Source organism: Pan troglodytes, chromosome 9 (genome assembly GCF_028858775.2).
Source record: "Pan troglodytes isolate AG18354 chromosome 9, NHGRI_mPanTro3-v2.0_pri, whole genome shotgun sequence".
In the NCBI taxonomy this organism is placed as follows: Eukaryota; Metazoa; Chordata; class Mammalia; order Primates; family Hominidae; genus Pan; species Pan troglodytes.
In genome coordinates, this window is record NC_072407.2 from 94,628,794 (window position 1) to 94,649,248 (window position 20,455).

General features: G+C 36.7%; 1 protein-coding gene across 6 annotated transcripts in view; it reads left to right on the forward strand.

The window, feature by feature from the left end:
• Nucleotides 1–20,455, forward strand: part of FAT3 (FAT atypical cadherin 3) — a 677,141-nt gene that overhangs the window by 284,194 nt on the left and 372,492 nt on the right. For all 6 annotated transcript variants that reach the window (XM_016921780.4, XM_009423966.5, XM_054662602.2 and 3 more), the window contains one exon: nucleotides 19,356–19,670. In XM_016921780.4, coding sequence (XP_016777269.4) covers nucleotides 19,356–19,670 — 315 coding nt within the window. The remainder of the gene's footprint in view (nucleotides 1–19,355; nucleotides 19,671–20,455) is intronic.

Genomic DNA, 20,455 nt, shown 5'->3' on the forward strand with positions numbered 1-20,455 from the left:
TTAAAGTTTGTGTATTGAGGGGTGGGGAGGTAGGTGGTTATTTCAGGCAGAACAATGCAAAGCACTTTAGAAACATTCAGATGGTTCTGAGGTATCTGGAGTAGACAGGTGGATGGAGCAGTGAGTGGAGGGAGATGAGGTAGGACAGAAGAGAGGAAAGTTCCTGGAGGTGGTTGTGTGTGCCTGCTAGATACTGTCCAGGCCTGCCTGCTACCTCCGTTGAACCAATTCCTGATGCTGATGCAACCATCAGATCATGTATGGGCCAGCTTTTTCTGATTAAGGGCTCTTGAACTTCTGCTGGGGAGAATGGTTCTGACTGATGCTGCTTCCACAACTGTTGTTGGGCTTCTTTGAACTTTCCTGGACGACTAGATATTACACTTGATTCCTGGCTGTGGGTGTCTGTTTCCCTGGTCTGAGAGTCTGGCTGTGCAGCAGATGCATTTTGGAGGAGCTGAAGCTGAAAGTGCCAGTGTGGTGCTGGTGTGCATCACTGCCCTCTCTGGGATATCTCTGCAGCAGAGCAAGGTTACAGAGCTACATCTGCCACAGCTTTCTGTGAGTTGTGTAAAAAGACTGTGCCAACCAGTGGGGAGCTTACATTTTCTTATATGGGATTCCTACTATTTTAATTAAATATTGCTTTTAGCAGCTCTTCCTATTTCTACCCTCCTGGGACTAACTAGGTGTTTGTTTGTTTGTTTGTTTGTTTTGCCTTACAACTCATCACCACATATAGGGCATTGTTAATAGATGTGATAAATGATAATAATTCTCTGCTGGACTCTTCCTGCACAGTCAGGAGTCAAAGCCCCACTGGAAGAAGAAACATTATTCACTCATTCAACAAATATTTATTGTTTGTGTACTATGTGCAATAACTGTCAGGCACTCTGTAGGCGCTGGAGTCCATGTTGAGTAAGACAGGAAGGATCCTCTCTGCCCTGGGGGATATTACAGTCTGTCTAGTTGCGGGGGGCGGGGGGGGGATAACTATAAACACCATAATTAAGGTCACGTGCAATGACGTCTACTCCTCAGAAAGGCAGGACAGCATATCTGTGGCTACAGAGCATGCCTAAGATTTTGGGCAGGTAGCTGGTCAGAACTGACCTCAAAACCAAAAATTCCCCATACAACACACAGTCCAGAATGGTCTCCTTGAACTCTAGGGCTGTTCCTAATTTCTCTTTAAACAGCACATTTTGCATTTTTGCAAACCTTTCTGTTGCAACCTCACATAGGTAACTGAAATTTCACTTCTGTTGAACTCAAACTCTAGATATGTGAAGGGAAGAAAGGTGGTTGTAGAATGGCCCCAAGATCCTCCTTTCTGGACGCCTTTCCTCTTTTCTCTTTGCTGCTAGCTTTTCCTTATTGTCTGACCTAAATTGAGCCAAAAGCTACAAATATTGAGGAATACCTCCACAATACCATTCTCATGCATTTTTGCTTCAGTGAGCCAGCTTTCCTTTGGATATTGGATATGTTATCAGTAATGTACATACAATATAACTAGCATCAGAATCCTTCATTTGAGCCATTCACACAATTTTTAAATAGTATGTTAATATAAGGTCAGAATATTTTTCATATTATGTTGAATTTTCACAGTAGTCCAGATTTCACACTATTATTGCCTTTTTCCAAGTTCCTAAAATAGTTGTTTCTGATTATATGCATGTTACCTGCTTCACATTATGAGCAGTGCTTAAATAAATGTTCTTACAAAGGGGAAAAATTATCATGATTTTTCTTCCCCAGCTTGAAGAAACTGCATATCAATTTGTTTGCAAATCTCAATAATTTGTTCTAAAACTAACATTGACCTGTATTGGTATTTACACAGCTTACGATCACTAAGCACATTTAAATATAGAAATTTTTAAAGAACTATTCTATCTGCAACATAAAGGCAGCATGGTAACAACAGGCTAATATTAAAAACAGCCTTCTCTTTTCTCCTCTTCTTTTCCCTTCTCACTGTGAGTCAACATCCATGCATTTAACAGATATTCAAGCTGTGTGCATATGCACACTGAATTCTGTTTTAAGGAATATAGAGGAGAATTCTTTTGTTTTCTTGTCAAAGCTGGTCTAACACAGTGAGTTAGTATTTATCGACGTCTTGTCAGTGCCTCTGGTGCTGTCGACAGAGCAAGTGGGCACATTTCATCTCAATTACCAAAAGATGAATACAAGGCGGGATGTGTGTGTCAGAGGTTAGAGCCATTTAATGGGATGAAATGCGAATGAAAATTGGAGAACAATCCAAGAAATCTATAGAAGATGAGAACTGGAGAAACTCAATTAGAGAAAACCATACACTTCCCTCCTTCTGGACCCTGGTTTCTTTGTGCTATTGTAGTTGCTTCTTTGGTTATAATTAGGAAAGCAAAGAGTTTATTGTTTCCATTGTGAAGAAAAGGCAAGGTAGTTTTGAGGATTTCACTCATGTACTCTGATGCTTTTATATGTATATATATGTGTGGGGGTGTGTGTATATACACACATATATGTACACATATATATACACATGTATATATACACACATACATATATAGGGTGTATATATATACACACACATATCCTATATCTGTACACCCTATATAACATATATGTGTGTATATACGTATGGGAAAATTGGAGGAAATGTGGAATATATACATATATACACATATATGTACACATATGCACACATGTGTACATATACATGTATATATACAACATATACATGTATATGTACATATATAGGATACATACACACCCTATATATATGCACACATATACACACATCCTATATAACATATGTGTATATGTGTGCATGTGTATATGCCCCTTATAACACACACGCACACCCTGTGTGTGTTTGCATGTGCGTGTATACCCCCTATAACCGAATCAACCAAACCTAATTACTGTACCAAAGTATGACATTGGCTATGTGCTTGTGTCAACACTGGTCAAAGGAAAAGGCAGTTTGGTGAGAATTAACCTAAAAGGATGAAAGAAAATAGACATTCTGTAGGGCACTTTTCCCATCGTAGGCTTTTATAAACTTGTCATAATAAATGTAGTTATAAGTTTTTAAGTCACACAACATACATAGTTGAAGGAAGAAACAATAATACAAAACTAAGACCCCAATCTGTCTTCCTTTGCTTGTTTTGTGTTTCACTTCCATTACCTAGAATGTGTTTTCCAGGGGATTGAATTTTGCTATTTTGGTCAAAGTTGTCTCTGTATCATATGTGCAGTTATCTTTGCAACCCCAGTAAAAATGTTTTCTTGGTAAACATAAAATCACCTCTGAAAGAGTGCATTCATTCACTTGAGAAAAGAATAAGTGAGCTATATGCTTTCATTATTTTATTGAGAAATTACTGAAGGCTGTTACTTTATAAGGGTTAGCAAGTATGAGATTTGTATCAGGGTTGATGTAGCTTTACTTACGTTTTTCAGATTCTGATACAGAAAAAATGAAAAAACGTGTTCTTTTTGCCTTGGAGAAAAAGTTATCTGAAAAGGAAAATTTCCACAGAGTTTCAGCGTAAAAGGAGAGAAGTTCAAGTCAATTCATTACATTTTTAAGAGTATATTTTGTCCTGTCTGGCATATCTCACAGAGGAAATAGTTGGGCTTTTGAGAATATGTGGGTATGGGCATATGCACCAAGGATTTGCCCAAGTCATTTCACTTTAGGGAACCTTTTTTCCAAGTGTAACTTCGTGAAAGAGAAAAGGCTTTTCTAAGCAAAATTCAAATTCTCAGCCCAAATGCTTAGAGACTCCAGATACTCTTTGTGCTAAGTTAGAGAGTCGGTATTAAATAAGTCTAAAAATTGGATTAAAGTATGGCTAATATCTGACAGCACATCCACCTGAAAATGTTCTTGCTTGAAGAGCTGAAGGTTATGTTCTGACATTTTATTTAAAAATCCCACAACACTTTTCAAGGCTGAAGAATTCAAAGTTTTGTGGACAAATTTTAATTTAAATTATGCCTCATGCAAAATCTTCTCAGCAGAATTTTCAGCACTATCTTTCTATCAACATCAACATCAATGATGTTTTATCTTACTAAACATCATGGAATTTTGTCCTTGAGTAAAATTATCAAAATACAAAAAGGAGCAGTTTAAGGATGTTAATTTATGAAATCAGTTATTATCTCTCTACATGGTAAATGATAGTATTTTTAATTTTTGTGTTTTTTCCCAACAAATAATGCAAGTCTTATAACGATTTAATCAAAATGTGATCTGAAACTGCTGGTTAAAATATAATTGACACAATCTTTCTGGAAGACAATTTAGTCAAATGCATTTAAAAATATGTATCTCCTTTGACCTGTCAATTCTACTTTTGTGAATTTATCCTAAAGAGTAATTGAAAAAAGATAGGGATACAAGTTTATTCATCTAAACATGAGTTATAATAGTGAAAAATTTTAAAATGACCTAATAAGTGACCTAGCAAGAGTGGACTTCATTAAGTAAATGGTAAACATCACATGAATATTTCAGCCAATATTTATTGCGCACCTCATGTGTGTGTGCTAGACACTCTTCTAGGGTATATGGCAGTGATGGAGGAGAGAACATTCTTACACATAGTTTACATTTTAATGTGTTATTGGACTAGTGGGCAAGTGGACATCACTACAGTCATTAAAAATGAGTCATAGAACTAAAGTTATTAATGCGGAAAGATGTTCCATGTACAATGGTGAGAATATATTAAGGAATGGTAAAAACTGCAGTTACTTTTGCACCTAAATAAAATTACAGATAAATATACTGCTTTGGGGTGAAAATAATATAGAACAAAGGCAATGCAACAAAGACACCAACAGTTATTATCTCTGGATCATGACATAATCAGCACTTTAAAAACATATTTATATTTCATATTTTCTTCTACAGTGAAGTGTTGATTTTTTAAATGCAGAGATTTGCCTAGTAATTAGTTTGAATGCTCCAAAAGTTTCTGCTGTTCAAAAGATTCATCTATCATCTACCTATCTGCTTGTCTGTTTATCTATGTATCTATCTCTGAAGCAAGAATAGAAATAAACTTCAGCTTCCTTCAGATAGCTATTTCTGTGTTCACTGACCATTATCGTCAGAAAATATTTCTAGATATCTAACTGAAATCTGTTGTGCTGAAGTTTATGTCCATTTCTTCTTCTCAAGAAATAGAATCCAGTGACCACACTTCATTTTACAACCTCCACGTTTTCAGTCACTTCACACAAGCCATGTCTCGACTTCATTTCATATATTCTCTGAGGGTGTTTTTTCCATTGCTCTAGGTTTCAACCTTCCTTTCTTTCTGTGTATATGAATCTATACCATTGTGTTGTGTATGGTGGTTATGCAAATTAGCACCCACCAGAGAAAGGATTTGAGGCTGGGAATCATCTAAGTTATAGGAGAGAAAAACAGAGTGCAAACTGTACATGTCATTCCCAGCTTGGTACTCTTTTGGCTTCCTGTCTTCAAGCTGTTGGTGCCTGGTGCCAACTACACAGACAAGAGTTTTTATAGAGAGAACAGGTGTGCATTTGGAATCCTCTAAAAATGGGTCCTGAAAAGTTTATCTTGAAAACTTCAAGAAGCAAGTATGTGTTTTCTGAACCTACAGAACATCATGGCCAAGGAGGCTTTTGAGCATGCAGCTAAGTATTCCTGAGTCCCAAACAGACAAGGAGAGCTGTCCATTTTCATTAACTCCAAATAAAAGCTTGAATTCAGCCTGAAGCCCTTTGCCTTAATCTTCCTTGCAGCTCTCCAACTTACAGCCTTGAGAAGTAACAGGCACTGAAGGCGGCTTGCATTTCAGTGCATAATTGCTCTCAACAACTGTGTTGTGGGTTTTTCTTCTCCTTCTGCAAAGATGAAAGATGCCTAATCAATGGGCATCCTCATGAGGAGGAGAGAACAGAGTAGAACAAAAGTGTCCAGGGTGGATGCAAATCTGTGGATGAGAGCCCACCTAGAGCGCCTTGCTGGCACTTTATCTGGGGCCTGAAGGCACTGATTCTGGCAGCCTGCAGTGTGTACCTGTGGGCAGGGCACCATTTAAGTGCATGATAAAATCAGCTAATGCCTTCATCAAACTATGTCTTTGCTTCTAGGCTTGAGGATATTATCATGACTCCATTTGCGTTCTAGGTAGCAAAGGGAAAACCCAAAACTGGGCATCATTTTAAGAAAATTGTCTTATTAGGATAATTCACAGATGGAGAGTTGAAATTCAGAGCTTGAATTATCACTTCTTCATATGCGTTAAAGAAGTCTGAAATTGACTATAAGCTTATTCTATCCACATTTTATTTTGTCCGGTGATCACAGGATAACAAAATATCTGGTTGACTCTTCTTCTTTTTTTTTTTTTTTTTGTTTCCAAATGCTCTTATTCATAGGGAGAGCTTGTCTTTAAAGAACCAGACATTCCAACTTGGCTAAATTTACCAAATGTTATGATGTTATCCTTCATTTACTTATTCCACATTTTTATAGTGTTCCAAATTTCTAGCCACCATCATAGGATAGAGAAAAGCAAATCAAAATGTTTCTTACTAGTGGGGAGCTCACAGTAGGATGGTAGAGGGACAGAAATAAAGTGCTAAGATAAAAGGCAGGAGGGGTCAGCGCCCACCCTGGATGGCTGCCTGGGTGACAGTGCTCTTTGAATCCTCCTTGAGGGTTGAGGAGCAAAGGAGGCCATTTGGGGAGATGGATTGAAGGAGCAGCCTAAGCAGATGTGCACAAAAGCAAAGGAGTGATGGATATTAAAGGAAGAGTTGGCCCTCCAGTTTGCCTGGTTCCAGACCAATCCAACATCTGAAAATCTTCAGAGAACATATAATATTGAATTCAAAATAATACATTTCAGCAAATTTAGAAATTGAGGAAAGTAATAAAATCATTGAATTTCCTATTACCAAAGAGCTGATACTAACCCACTGTGAGGAGCACAAGAACTTGGAATTGCCTTCTTTTTCATGATAATGGACACACGTGGATAGATCAGCAGCATACCTCATGTAATGAAAAGAGTGTGTGACTTCTATTCAGTGTGCCACATTCCAGGCCTGACTTTGCCACTTGATTAGCTGGGCAATTCACTTAAAATCCCCAATTTAAAAAAAGTGCATTAAAGTATACATTTAAGTATGTTATATCTTAATATGTGACATATAAAGAATATAAAAATATATGCACATATAATATAGAGAGAGTTGCCAAAAGACAAAATCACAACAAATTTAAAGATCTTAACTGCCTTTTATTTGTGATTCTAGAATCAGGCACCACCTCATTCTCTAAAATAGAATGGGTGCTTTGATGAGCTGAGCAGAGGAGGGTGGCTTTATAGACAGAAAAGGGCTAAGGAGAACAGAACTGGAACAAAAAGCAGATTGATTGTTTCAAAATGACTTTCCTAGTAAAGGTTAAAGCAAAGGGGACTTTCTTATCATGCTAGCTAAAACTGTCCTGTTTGGGGACATATATATATATCTCAAAAATATATATATATATTAAAATATATATAAATTATATTTTAAATTTTTATATATTAAATATGTTTTAATGTATAATATTTAAAAATATATATATTTTAAAAATAGATATATATATCTCAATATATATATCTTGATTTCTTGGAAGGTCAGATAAACAACTTAGTGTTGGCTTGGTGGCATGGAACTTAACATGAGTGACTCCATTTTGGTTTGATCTTTTGGGCCTGGTCCAGGAACTCAGTCCAAACCAGTGACTTTCTGCAAATTGTATTTAACACACTAAAATGTATTTGAAGCATTATAAACATCTAAGTTAAGATTATCTCCACCCACAATTTCTCTACTAATCTCTGTTCATGCCATTTCAATTTGTTTCAGCTGTGTCCATATATTTCAGACTGACAGCAATTACAGATATGACTATAGGAGTGAGTGGAGTGACCCTGGTTGTGCCTATGAGGATAAAATGCCCATTCTTCCTTAACTGTTACCACACACTGTGCTGAACAATGATTTCTGTGAAGGCATTAAGAATCTTATACAGGTCCAAGGATGAATAGAACAAGAAAGAAAAATAGTATCTGTATGATCTTGCTAGAGGCAGGCATGGGTTGGCTAAAAGTGGTTATGGAGCCCATGAAAGAATTTCATGTGCTCTCAGAAATAAATCTAGTTTAAAGAGTTTGACTCTTGAAGAAATAAGCAATTTAAAAATGCACTGAGATGTTAATATTAGGAAAGATTAGGTAAACAGTGCAGGGAGCTCTCTATATATTTCTTTGCACCTTCCTATGAATTTATAATTATTTCAGAATAAGAAGCTAAAAAATCTTTAATGCACTGAAAATTGAGAATTTACATTTTCAATAATTAGAAATAAGCATTAAATGAATCATGCACAAGTGAACAGACTCTGTTAGAAGCATATACAACAGATATGCCATCAAGGTATTTTTTAAGATTGTTTTTAGTGGCCTCAGAGTCTCTAATAATTATCCCAGAAGGGTGATTTTTACCATGTTATAAACACATGACCCCCAAAGCATTCCCTGATCCATACGCTGATAGGTTGTTTGGAGCTGTTGTGTTTGGGTGTCATTCTTTTGGGGCAAGATGTCATTTTAGACTTGGCATGTGGCATATGGGGATATGGCTAGAAAGTAGATAAGGTAAACAACCTAGCATGTAATATTTATCTAATTATGAACAGCTTTATATATTTCCCCTTTCATCTCACATATTTAGGACTGATTCAGTGAGCACAATGTACACATTTTTTTTCTAATACTTGTTTGTGAATAAAAATTAATTAAAACAAATATGTGTTTCATGCTGGAATTAAATAATTGAAGTTCAATCTGTGCACAGTTCTGCCGAAACAAACATACAAATAAATAAATACTTTCATGTATCTACTTACTCAATTAAATATTAAGATGCCCAGAGAATTTTGGGTCTGCTACTGCCTTTATTATACAGCAAATAAAGATAAAAACAGAAAAGAACAATTTTATAAACATAAGCATACCTCAAAAACAAAGAGCATAAAAAATCCAAACTGTATTTCTAATGAAGTTTGAAAATGACATTTTTATAAACATCAGGGTAAAATTTGAGCATCTCAACATAATCCACCTTGAGCATTTCAGTGATAGGTAAAAATGCGAGGGATAGGATACATTGCTGTCTGGGATATTCACTTGAGTCCTTTTCACTGAGCAGTACTACCTGAAACATGCTAGAAGCTCATTGTAGATGGTTTATTTTTTAAATGAGGTGTTCTTAATCACTCATTTCTACTCCCACTCAGCATGTACTTATGAATGGACAGAGGTCCTATCCTATTGAATCAGAGACAGAGATCAGAGTGAAGAAAGAACCTATATGGCACACGAGGAAGGAATTCTTAGACTGGAGAAGAAAAGCCCAGCAAAGAAATGGTTATCTTTTGATACTGAAAGAGCTGTCACAGAAGAAAGATTGTTTGCAAAGTTGTTCTGTTTTATTCTGAAATGTGAATGGGAATATAGGTATAAATCGCTTTTGAAATTACAGAGACCAAATTTTTGCCTCAGTGTGAAGAAGTTTGTGTTAGCTAAAACTGCCCAGTAAATGGTGAGGATCCTATCACCTGATTTGGAACAGAGTCTGGGTTCTGGGTCAGGGATGTTGTGGAAGGGATGCTTTCATTAGGAGAATTGTATCTAGTGTTCTTTGAGGTCTCTTCCAGGTCGGAGGGAGGCTAATGAATCGCTTCATTGATATAAACTAGCCTACTGCTGAATCAGTGTCATGGACATACACTTATTGAGTGCCTACTATATGTCAGGCAGCCAGAAACTCTGCCATTATAGAACCCACTATGAACAGATAGATGGAAAGAGACGCCTTTCTGGGGATGAATACTCCAGGACTGTGTTGGGTACTGGGTTATGAATATGTCACAGACATTTATATTCTGCCTATCTTTATAAATAAAAACAGATTCTCTTTGAAGAGAGTCAGTAATGCTTTTTAAAAATATTTATATTCTACAAAGATACACCAAGATGTACCAAAAAGTATGTTCTTATGATTTCTACATTTGGTATGGAAAACATGAGTAAGAAAGTAAAATATTAATTAAATAATGTTTGCTTAGTTAATGACACTTCTCTATCAGAGGGGAAAAATGTCTTTGGATATGATACTGTATCTGGGTTTTGTATAAATATTGATTAAATAGACAATATGGTTTTTGTTAACAACTGGTCTTGAGTCTGACAAACTAAAGTTTGAGAAGAGAATTTTATACTTACTGGATGAGTGATCACTGGCAAGTTGCTTAACCTATATCTGTTTCTTTATCTGTCAAATGGGGATAAATACAGTAACTGCCTCATGAGTGCTTACAGTAATAAATATTTGTTGAATGAATGAGGGATTTTAAAGAATTAATGAAGACTGAATTTATTGTACCTGTCAAAATACCAGGTGCACAATGATTAAATAGTGATGTGTGTGAAAGTCATGATAGTGATGATAGTGGTTGTAATACTATCTCTGTTTGGAGATGATATGATCATCTATGTACAAAACTATGGAATTTATAAAAAATTGGTTAGAAGACTAAACCAGGAAGAAGTTGAATCCCTGAATAGACAAATAACAAGTTCTGAAATTGAGGCAGTAATTAATAGCCTACCAACCCAAAAAAGCCCAGGATCAGACAGATTACAGTCGAATTCTACCAAAGGTACAAAGAGAAGCTGGCACCATTCCTTCTGAAATTATTCCAAACAATAGAAAAAGAGGGACTCTTCCCTAACTCATGTTATGAGGCCAGCATAATCCTGATACCAAAACCTGGCAGAGACACAACAAAAAAAAGAAAATTTCAGGCCAATATCCCTGATGAACATCAATGTGAAAATCCTCAATAAAATACTGGCAAACTGAATCCAGCAGCACATCAAAAAGTGTATCCACCATGATCAAGTCGGCTTCATCCCTGGGATGCAAGGCTGGTTCAACATATGCAAATCAATAAACATAAGCCATCACATAAACAGAACCTATGACAAAAACCACATGGTTATCTCAATAGATGCAGAAAAGGCCTTCAATAAAATTAAACACCCCTTCATGCTAAAAACACCCAATAAACTAGGTATTGAGGGAACATATCTCAAAATAATAAGAGCTATTTATGACAAGCCCATAGCCAATATCATACTGAATGGGCAAAAGCTAGAAGCATTCCCTTTGAAAACCCACACAAGACAAGGATGCCCTCTCTCACCACTCCTATTCAACATAGTATTGGAAGTTCTGGCCAGAGCAATCAGGCAAAAGAAAGAAGTAAAGGATATTCAAATAGGAAGAGAGGAAGTCAAATTGTCTCTGTTTGCAAATGATATGATTGTATATTTAGAAAACCCCGTCATCTCAGCCCCAAATCTCCTTAAGCTGATAAGCGACTTCAGCAAAGTCTCAGGATACAAAGCCAATGTGCAAAAATCACAAGCATTCCTATACACCAATAGTAGACAAACAGAGAGCCAAATCATGAGTGAACTTTCATTCACAATTGCTACAAAGAGAATAAAATACACAACTGACAAGGGATGTGAAGGCCCTCTTCAAGGAGAAGTACACACCACTGCCCAAGGAAATAAGAGAGGATACAAACAAATGGAAAAACATTCCATGCTCATGGATAGGAAGAATAAATATCGTGAAAACGGCCATACTGCCCAAAGAAATTTATAGATTCAATGCTATCCCCATCAAGCTACCATTGACTTTCTTCAAAGAATTGGAAAAAACTACTTTAAATTTCATATGGAACCAAAAGAGAGCCCATATAGCCAAGACAACCCTAAGCAAAAAGAACAAAGCTGGAGGCATCACGCTACCTGACTTCAAACTATACTACAAGGCTACAGTAACCAAAACAGCATGGTACTGGTACCAAAATAAATATATAGACCAAAGGGACAGAACAGAGGCCCCAGAAATAACCACACATTTACAACCATCTGATCTTTGATAAACCGGACAAAAACAAGTCATAGATTCCCTGTGTAATAAATGGTGTTGGGAAAACTGGCTAGTCATATGCAGAAAACTGAAACTGGACCCCTTCCTTACATCTTGTACAAAAATTAACTCAAGATGGATTAAAGATTTAAATATAAGACCTAAAACCATAAAAACCCTAGAAGAAAACCTAGGCAATACCATTCAGGACATAGGCATGGGCAAAGACTTCATGACTAAAACACCAAAAACAATGGCAACAAAAGCCAAAATTGACAAATGGGATCTAATTAAACTAAAGAGCTTCTGCACAGCAAAAGAAACTGTCGTCAGAGTGAACAGGCAACCTATAGAATGGGAGAAACTTTTTGCCATCTATCCCTCTGACAAAGAGCTAATATCCAGAATCTACAAGGAACTTAAATTTACAAGAAAAAAAACAAACAACCCCATCAAAAAGTGGGTGAAGGATATGAACAGACACTTCTCAAAAGAAGACATTTATATGGCAAACAAACATATGAAAATAAGCTCATCATCACTGGTCATTAGAGAAATGCAAATTAAAACCTCAATGAGATACAGTCTCACACCAGTTAGAATGACCATCATTAAAAAGTCAGGAAATAACAGATGCTGGAGAGGATATGGAGAAATAGGAATGCTTTTACACTGTTGGTGGGAGTGTAAATTAGTTCAACCATTGTGGAAGACAGTGTGGTGATTCCTCAAGGATCTAGATCCAGTGAGCCAAATAATGCTAGAAATATTACTAAGAAATTTACTAGACATATACATTTTACCCAGCAATCCCATTACTGTGTATATACCCAAAGAATTATAAATAATTCTGCTATAAATACTCATGCACACGTATGTTTACTGCAGCACTATTCACAATAGCAAAGATTTGCAACCAACCCAAATGCCCATCAATGATAGACTAGTTAAAGAAAGTGTGACACATATACACCATGGAATACTATGCAGCCATAAAAAAGGATGAGTTCCTGTCTTTTGCAGAGATAGGATGAAGCTGGAAACCATCATTCTCAGCAAACTAACACAGAACAGAAAACCAGACCCTGCACGTTCTCACTCATAAGTGGGAATTGAACAATGAGAACACATGGACACAGGGAGGGTAACATCACACACCAGGGCCTGTCAAGGAGTTGGGGGCTAGGGGAGGGATAGCATTAGGTGAAATACCTAATGTAGATGACAGGTTAATGGGTGCAGCAAATCACCATGGCACATGTATACCTATGTAACAAACCTGCACGTTTTGCACATGTATCCCAGAACTTAAAGTATAACAATAAAAAAAAAATTGGTTAGAACTAATAAGTAAGTTTAACAATGTTGTAGGATACAAGATTAACATACAAAAATCAACTGTAACTTATATACTAAAATTAAACAATTGACATTAAAATAAAAATAATGCATTTTATAATATGTCAAAAACATGAAATGTTTAGGGATAAATTTGACAAAAGATATGTAAGCTCTGTATACCGAAACTATAAAGCATTCCTTAGAGAAATGAAAGAAGACAAATACATAAAGATAAATACCATTTTTATGGATCAGTAGACTCAAAGCTGTCAAGATGCCAGTTCTTACCAAATTGATTTATAGGTTAAATCTAATCCCAATCAAAATCCTAGTGGGTTTCCTAAGTGTCTTATGGATTTTAAAGATGATTCTATAATTTATACAGAAATGCAAATCACCTGGGTTAGCCTAAACAATTGTGAAAAGAGCAAAGTTGGAAGACTTACACTTCCTGATTTCAAGATTTATAAAGCTACATTAATCAAGACAATGTGATATTGGCATAAAGGTAGTCAAACAGATTAATGGGACAGAATGGAGAGTCCAGAAATAGACCCATACATGTAGCAATTGATTTTTGACACAGGTGCAAAGGCAGTTCAGTGGAAAAAGAAGAGTCTTTTCAACACATGGGGCTGGAACAATGAACATCTACATACAAAAAATAAACTTAGATCTATATCTTTCACCATAAAGAAAACTCAAAATGGATCATAGATATAAATACAACACCTAAGACTATTAGACCAGAAGAAAACACAGGACAAAATTGTTATGACTTTGGATTAGGCAAGGATTTCTAAGATACAATACCAAAACATGACCTATAAAAGAAAAATTGATAAATTGGATATGAAAATATAAGATTTTTACCTTCAAACATTACTATTATAAGAGTGAAAAGCCACAGACTGGGGGGGGAAGTTAGCAAATCACTTATCTGATAAAGACTCTTATCCAGAATATATAAAGAACTCTTGAAATTCAAGAAAACAACCCAAATTTAAAAATAGGCAAAACATTTGAACACTTAACCTACGATAACTTCTTTATCTTAGAGAAGATATTCAGGTGAAAAATAAGCACTTTTAAAGATGCTTAACATCATAAAGATGCAAATGAAAACTTCAATGAGATACCATTATATACCCATTAGAATATTTACATTTGAGACACTGACCATGCCAAGTCAGCCACAAGTGGGGATGTGGAGCAACTGGAACCCTCCACATTCACTGCCAGTGGGAATGTGAAACGGTGCAAATATATGTCTATCCTGTGATATAGTCATTCTTACCCCTAAGTTATTACTCAAGAGTAATGGAAGTATTCTTCCATATAAAACTTTTAGATGCATGTTCTTAGCAGCTTTATTTGTAATGGTTAAAAACTGAAAGCAACTCAAATATTCACCAATAGGTCAATGGTTAAAAAAATAATGCTATACCCACACAATGGAATATTACTAAGAAATGAAAAGGAATTAACTATTGTTATACACAAAATAACATGGATCAATCTCAAAATAATTACTGTGAGTGAACGAAAACAGAAAAACAGTACAGACTATATTATTTAAGTTCTATAAAATTCTAGAAAATACAAAGTTATTTATAATGACAGAAAGGTAATCTGTGGTTACCTGGGGGTAGAAAGAGTTGGGAGCAAGGGATTGAAAATGAGAAAGAGGCTACTTTGGAGGATCATGGATATGTTTGTTGTTTTGACTGTGGTGATGGTTTCATGAAAATCAAAACTTACCAATTGTTTGTTTTAGACATGGACAGGTTATTGTATTCCAAATACCTCAATTTTTAAAAAAAGTAATAAAGAATGCATTGTGGTTGTCACAATGTTAAGGGCCCTCAAGATGTGATTTTGGCATTCCTTGGTCAATCTTAAAAGTGAGATTTGATTGATAAAAGAGGTAATGTGGATTTACATTCTTAGTTGTGACTATGTTGACTATCATTAGCTATAAGAGGATAGGTATGCAGAAATGCTATCACGGGACATCAGTGGTGTTAGCATGATTAATATTGAGTCTTGGATGAAACTCAGTAATTAACACATTTCAGACTCAGTCCTTTTAAAATTTGTCCTCAAATTTTTGGATCATAAAATTGACATCTGAACATTGTGTTCCAAGATACTCATTCACACTTCTAGTTACTTGGTAAATATAGCCATATACATCTTTTATTTTAACAGGAGAGAATTCTAATTTTTAAGGAAAATGTCTGATCCTTCATTAAGAGTAAAACAAGGTAAAATCCCACCCTTGTATTTTGATTTGTATTAGTGAAGGCATTTCATCTAAGGACTTCTCAAAATCCTTTAATGTCCAAAGGCTGTGATATACCATCTTCCTGTTTGACAAGTGGAAGAAAATAATTTAGTGACTTCCAGGAATCGCAAAGCAATTTTGTGACTGCAAATCTCTATATGTAAGTGCTTTGGTGTGTGTGTGTGTGTGCACACACACACATACGTGGAAATGTAGGCATGGCAGGTAGTCAGGCAAGGTGACAAATACAACTGAAAAACTTCCTTGATTTTATTGCTTATTGAATTATGTTCTCTTTTTAGTGACCTTACTTTGATGTTCCCCAAAAAGGCCAGATACTTTCACACACAAAAAAATTATGTAATGGGCAAATCACAAAGACTGTGAGAATGGCACATGACCAGAGAAGAAAAAACATCTGGCATGACAGTTCATCCCCAACTTCTCACCTTTCAAGATTATCCCCTGCTTTAGGGTGTGATTACCATTTAGAATGCCTATGGTATTGCTTTTGGTTCACATAGATTTAACACGTACTCAGCATGTGCTGTGCCACACGCATCTTGCCAAACTCTTGGTGTACATTTAATGATTACCACAACACTGAGAGATGGGTATGAAAACTAGATTCGCTTGGGTTGAACATCTTCTCTATGGTCAATTGGGTAGAAAGTGAAGGATTCCAGATTTGAAACTGGGTTATTCAAGGCAGACAGTCTAGGGTTCTTCTACATTTAGCTGTGGAGCCTTGGGCAAGTTACCAACATGGTGTCCTTATCTTTAAGAGATAATTATAAGGTTTATATTATAGGGAATTTGAATTACAAGTCTCACAGCACATTATGGATCCTCAGTAAATGCTATTTCCCCTGCCTCCCATCCCCTTCTTGTTCTAGAGTCTTTGGTCTTCCTAGTATATCGGTCTAAACCAGATTAGCCCTTCTGGCTGTTGGCTATGCATTTATCCCCTCAGTACAGATCTCCTTGATAAAGATCTGTGTTCTCCAAAGGACTGGGAGTCTTTTGAGGACAGAGACCCTCTCATTATCTCTGTTCCTCCAATGGCAGCACAGGGTCCAGTGGATGCCTGTAAACTGAATGGACAGGTCTCATGGCAGTGAAGAGGTGCCTTGCAGAGACTGCAGAACATTTATTTTGTGTTACATTACCTGTATCCCTCACCCCAGCTCACACCTTTCTACTCTTAGTTTCCATCCCAGAGACCACTTAGTTCCCTGTCACTTGTCTGTTCTATGACTTGCAGAGCTCCAGTCTACCTGGGTGGCACCTCATGGCACTGACTGCTATGAGAGTTCCACAAAACTGTCCATGGTGTCTGTGATGTGCTGGTGTCCTGTACTCACAGATGTGCTCACACCTGTTCAGGTATCCAACCCTCAGAGCCCTCCTTCTCTGGTCCTTAATGTCATGTTGACAATTGACTCTGTCTGAGAGACCAAAATAGATGGTCCTTTATCAACTAAGATGAATCCTAAGGTTAAAAAACAGAGTAGCCTCTGGGTTGACGGTTCAGGGCCCAGCTGGCATGGCAGATTTATAAATTCCTACAGGAAAAACCACACTCCTACTAGACTCTCTAACAATAAGTGCTACCAGGCAAATTGTCCTAACTTTGATTTACAACCCAGACCACTAAAACTCTGGTTGGACAGAGGATTTGTCTCACAAACATTCCTTTCTGATAAGCTACTGCAGACCTAAGCCAGTATCAGCTGGCTTATGAAGCCTGTGCACAAACTGTCTTTGTGTCCTATAGTTCATCTTTTGATGTAAAGAGCCAAATTCCACCTCATTTTAATGCTAAAATCCTGCCCCAAAGTGAACATAGAATGTATGTTGCATGTATGTTTGCCCACTGCGAATATGGTCAACTCTTCTCATAAATATGTATGATGTTTCTCCCAAATCTGCTGAATATGTATGACTGCATTGTGTGCTATGGGCCCTATGAGGCATAAAACCAACGTGGCCTTCCCCTCTTGGAAAAGAGAGCACCTTCGGCACACACTGGACAACATCTCTTCCCAGTTTGCAAACCGATATTGGCTGCCAGTAAAGTTCTCCTTTCCACTATTTAGTCATCCTGGTGGTCTTATAGATGGCAGTGTCAACCCAGTTTATAAAGCTGTCTTTATTCATTCAATCAATGAACACACATCACTGCGTTTATAATAGCTTTTGTTGTTGTTGTTGCTTTTACTTCTCCTCATTTTCTTCCTATTCTATTGTCTAGTACCTATTCCTCTAATGACAGATTGGCATTTCTCTTCTAACTACCAGATATCAGCCATATTCTATAGGAACCCATTGTTTTACACATTTCCATTTAAAATATTTGAGATTAACTTTTGTCCCATGGCCTACCACTATGCAGAGTTCTTTGGTGAATAACGTAGCAGCTGAAATTTCAACATCAATCAGGTTATCACCCTTTAAATATTTTATCTGTCTTGAGTTTGAGGAAATTTTGAGTATTCCAGCCTAACTGTTTCTGGACAGATGCCCTCCTCTCTCCCAGTTGCTGTACTTGGCAGTTTGCTTATGCAGGGTCTATAGGCTAAGTTATATGCCTAATTTAGACAAAAGTTTAACAGGAATACAGAGGATAGAGAATTCAGGGCAGAACTGGAGAACTGTTTCTTGACTCTTTTCACAATGTCTTTTATAGTATAAGGATTTACATGAATTTCACGCTTTCTATGAGCCTCCTGACTACTTTTACAGTTTTTATACACTGAGCCCAGAGTTTTCCCATCATGATGGGCTCATGATCCTGTCCCTGTGGTAAGTTTCTGTAGCCTGGTGATTGGGTAAGGGTTGTAAAGATAGACAAGAGCACTGTGTTTTCTCTGGCTTTTTAGGCAGACATCTGATTTCCTGGTTGGCACTTGTTTCAACCATGAAATGGGAAAGACTGGGCATTTTGTGCTCCTAATTTAAAATGATTGTCCATGAGCATCTCTCAAAGTGGCTCAGAGTTTATTAGGGCCCTCTGTAGAGTTCTTAAGGGGGATGGAACTCGTTCGAAACGTGTTTATATGACCTCTTCTCTTATTATGTTGGAATAGCTGTGACATTTGATTTTCGGGGAAAAAGTAAGAAGGAGGGTTATACCTTTGCAGGCAAAATATTTTCCACTCTAACAGGCAAAAAAAGAATATTTGAAAGGTTTTTCTTCTTTCTGTAAATGAACAGATAAAATAATTTACCCTAGGAGAGCTTTTCATTGCATAAGAAGTCAATTCAATATCAGGTCAAATGGAGATATTGACCTGATACTACACTGATTTCCCATGAAACATGGGAAGTGCTTTGACTCCTGGCCCAACCTCTTCTCATTCCTCTATATCATCTATTCTGTGTGTGTGTGCATCTGAGCTCAGGTTTGTTTGAGAGATATCTATCTCCAAAATTCAAATAAAGTATTTGTAAATGTAATTATACTCTATAAACAGTGGAAGAACTATTTAATCTGGTCCTGCTGAAAATCATTTTCTTATGTAAAGAGTGACATCTTAATTTAACCTTATGTTATGGATTTGGGTGTTTTTCATATGCCAAGATTATTTGGTGTAGTCCTTTGGAATTTGAGATTATTTATTTAATGTCTTCCCTTTCTCTGTGACAGTAACACTTCTCTTTTTTGTCTCAGGGGTCATCACTGCCGCAGACATTCTTGATCGGGAGACAATGGGGTCATACTGGCTAACAGTGTATGCCACAGACAGGGGCGTTGTTCCACTCTACTCCACCATTGAGGTTTACATTGAAGTTGAAGATGTGAATGACAATGCCCCGCTGACCTCAGAACCTATATATTATCCTGTTGTCATGGAAAACTCTCCAAAGGACGTATCTGTCATTCAGATCCAGGCTGAAGATCCTGACTCCAGTTCCAATGAAAAACTGACATACAGGATTACAAGTGGAAATCCTCAGAATTTTTTTGCCATCAATATCAAAACAGGTAAGGGAATGCTTATATGACTTCTTTTTAGTTTGTACTCCAGCCTTTAAATTCATCAGCCTGACACTTTCTGTACTCATTTACTTTATTTTCTAAAGAACAGCATCTTCCTTTCTGAGAATAGTTTCTGAAAAGGTGAGTGCCACTTCTGCCTATGTGGTATGTTTTAATTTCACTTGACACTGAGTGGGAGTGATCTAATCAAAATCAGAGGTTTTCACAAAAGGCCTTAGATTTGCTTTACTCATAATAATAAAATGTGTTTCCCAGGCCACTCAGAGAGCCAGCTGCTTCCTTCTCTTTCTTGAAAAAGAGTAATCTGGCCTCTGCTGAATTCTATGAGCAAGCTGGCTTTGTGATGCCTCTACCTCTAGACACTTCTCCCTTGCTGATCTCCTTAAAGCCTTCACCTCAAACTCCAGATGTTTTTGCGATTCCTGTACTACCCATCAAGGAAGCATCCATGTTTAAAAGAACTTCCAGTGTCTCAATTTTTACATAAAATATGTATAACTTCAATTTTCTGGTCTTTTGCTCAAAACGTTTTTAGAGATTGTAATAAAAACTTAATTGGTTGAGTAAGGTTAAGAAAGGTCTAAGGATCGGTAGGTAGCAGGTGTGCATTTGGCTGAATGCATTCTGAGACAGGTATGTACGTTGGAAAAGTTCTTTGCAGATCTGGGAGGTTCATTGCTTTCTTGTGATTTGCCTCTTTTAGGTCTGAACAAAGGAGTAAAATAGTGAGAGTTGTGATGGATGGGGTTTTAATTCATTGAAATTTAGAA